This window comes from Austrofundulus limnaeus, unplaced genomic scaffold, assembly GCF_001266775.1.
Source record: "Austrofundulus limnaeus strain Quisiro unplaced genomic scaffold, Austrofundulus_limnaeus-1.0 Scaffold117, whole genome shotgun sequence".
Classification (NCBI taxonomy): domain Eukaryota; kingdom Metazoa; phylum Chordata; class Actinopteri; order Cyprinodontiformes; family Rivulidae; genus Austrofundulus; species Austrofundulus limnaeus.
In genome coordinates, this window is record NW_013952519.1 from 421046 (window position 1) to 423543 (window position 2498).

Consider the following 2498-nt stretch of genomic DNA (forward strand, 5'->3'; position numbering starts at 1 on the left):
TCCACATGTGAATTTATAGTTTCCAGTACTTGTTAAACTGATGCATCATTTATTTTAAAGGGTTATTTACTTTATAATGCAGAAAAAAACAACAGATGTAATGTAATGTAATGTAATGTAATGTAATGTAATGTAATATAATATAATATAATATAATATAATATAACTTTGCTCCAGTTTATTTCAGCAGCATGAATCTTTGCACAGGTAACGTCCACATGTGAATTTATAGTTTCCAGTACTTGTTAAACTGATGCATCATTTATTTTAAAGGGTTATTTACTTTATAATGCAGAAAAAAACAACAGCTGCTTTGATGCCGACACTTCTGATAAAAGAAGTTCAAGCTTTATTTTGACACAAAGATTATTAAAGTTGAGTTTATAAATGCTGACACATCTCTGCACGTTCCCGGCAGCACAAACTTCAAGTAGAGCTGAAGCTGTAACCGTTATAATAAACTGTGTTTTCTTGAACAATTCTTGTCAGCAGCTCTTAATCAAATAATAAATAGTGATAAGATTAATTTTCTAAACTGTGAGTCTGTTTTTATAACTTTGTGATTGCTCACTTCGCCGTCTTTAAAGCGCCAGTTAAACGGAGCTCATCAGACGCTCGATGAAACGCTCGGGTTCTGTAAACTCCGTTTTTACGAGGAGCAGGTCCGAGGTGGCGCAGGAGACGTTTCTGCAGGTACCATGAGAATACGAGCCGAGGCTTCTCCTCCTCTGCGTGTTGAGAGGAAACAAACCGCTCGTCTTCACCCTCTGTTCCGTCCCCAGTGGCGTCGCTCGGACCAGATTGCTTCTGAGAGGAAGCAGATGGTCCGGGGTTTGGGTGGGAAAGGAGCTAAAAATGGCTCCGCCCTGACGCCGCACATTTGGAGGACCTGCGTTTGTTGTGCTTGATTCAGTAGCTGAATAAATACGAGTTCTCCGAGTGTTTGGAGAGATTCAGAGGGAAGTTTGAGCGTCTGTTTCCGACGCCGTTTGGCACAGGCGGGAGGAGACGACTCGCTGCCAAGTTTCTGGAACGGATGAAGTGAGTTTGAGCCGTGCTGACATTAAATAAAATATGCAGCTCGGTGGTTCTTCACGCTGCGTCTCCATGTGTTTCTCTGTCGGTTCATCAAACTATTTGCTTCAGTCTTTGATACAATCTGCTGCTCTGAGCTTCTTTTAACGGGACAAACAAAATGAAACTTTGTCAGATGTGTATTTGTTTTGCTCAGCAGATCAGGCGTACGGTGGTGTCGGGCTGTAACTCACCATGGCAGCGTACTGAGCCTGGGCCTGAGCCTGAGCCTGGGCCACCTGCTGCTGATACATGGGCTGCATCATCATCTGCTGCTGCTGCTGCTGCTGCTGGAGCTGGATGGACTGCTGCACTGCCTGTTGGTGCAAAGACGTGTTGAAAAAACATAACAAATCAGAGCTGTTGCATCATTTTCAGCCATGAAACAAACTGCTACATGTTACTGAACAGGCTGCTGCTGCTAGCTTAGCAAGGCTACGTTCAAACTGCAGGACAAATGAGATCCATATCTGAGTCTGAACTACAGTTACCATTACTGGCCCGAACCAGACCTGAACTTCAGGTTGGGCCTGGTCCATACAGAAAGAAATACAGAAAGAAAAAAATAAAGGAAGGAAGGGAGGAAGGAAGGAAGGAAGGAAGGAAAAAAGAACGAAATACAGAAAGAAAGAAATACAGAAAGAAAGAACAAAAGGAAGGAAGAAAGAAAGAAATACAGAAAGACAGACAGAAAGAAAGAAAGACAGAAAGAAAGAAAGAAATACAGAAAGACAGAAAGAAAGACAGAAAGAAAGAAAGACAGAAAGAAAGAAAGAAATACAGAAAGAAAGAAATACAGAAAGAAAGAAAGACAGAAAGAAAGAAAGAAAGACAGAAAGAAAGAAAGAAAGAAAGACAGAAAGAAAGACAGAAAGAAAGACAGAAAGAAAGACAGAAAGAAAGACAGAAAGACAGACAGACAGAAAGAAAGAAATACAGAAAGAAAGAAATACAGAAAGACAGAAAGAAAGACAGACAGACAGAAAGAAAGAAAGAAAGACAGACAGAAAGAAAGACAGACAGAAAGAAAGAAAGACAGACAGAAAGAAAGACAGACAGACAGAAAGAAAGAAATACAGAAAGAAAGAAAGAAATACAGAAAGAAAGACAGAAAGAAAGACAGACAGAAAGAAAGAAATACAGAAAGAAAGAAAGAAAGACAGACAGAAAGAAAGACAAAGACAGACAGAAAGAAAGACAGACAGAAATAAAAAAGACAAAGAAATACAGAAAGAAAGACAGAAAGAAAGACAGACAGAAAGAAAGAAATACAAAGAAATACAGAAAGAAAGAAAGAAAGAAAGAAAGAAAGAAAGACAGAAAGAAAGACAGACAGAAATAAAAAAGACAAAGAAATACAGAAAGAAAGACAGAAAGAAAGACAGACAGAAATAAAAAAGACAAAGAAATACAGAAAGAAAGAA

The 2498-nt window shown here is 39.1% G+C and overlaps 1 protein-coding gene across 1 annotated transcript in view; it reads right to left on the reverse strand.

Annotated features, from left to right (window-relative positions):
• The window catches only part of bmp2k (BMP2 inducible kinase), a gene marked incomplete at its 5' end in the record, with an annotated part of 63851 nt that overhangs the window by 16487 nt on the left and 44866 nt on the right, over window positions 1–2498 (reverse strand). Inside the window, 1 exon segment of the mRNA XM_014014596.1 lies at window positions 1269–1391. Within this exon segment, the coding sequence (XP_013870050.1) occupies window positions 1269–1391 (123 nt within the window).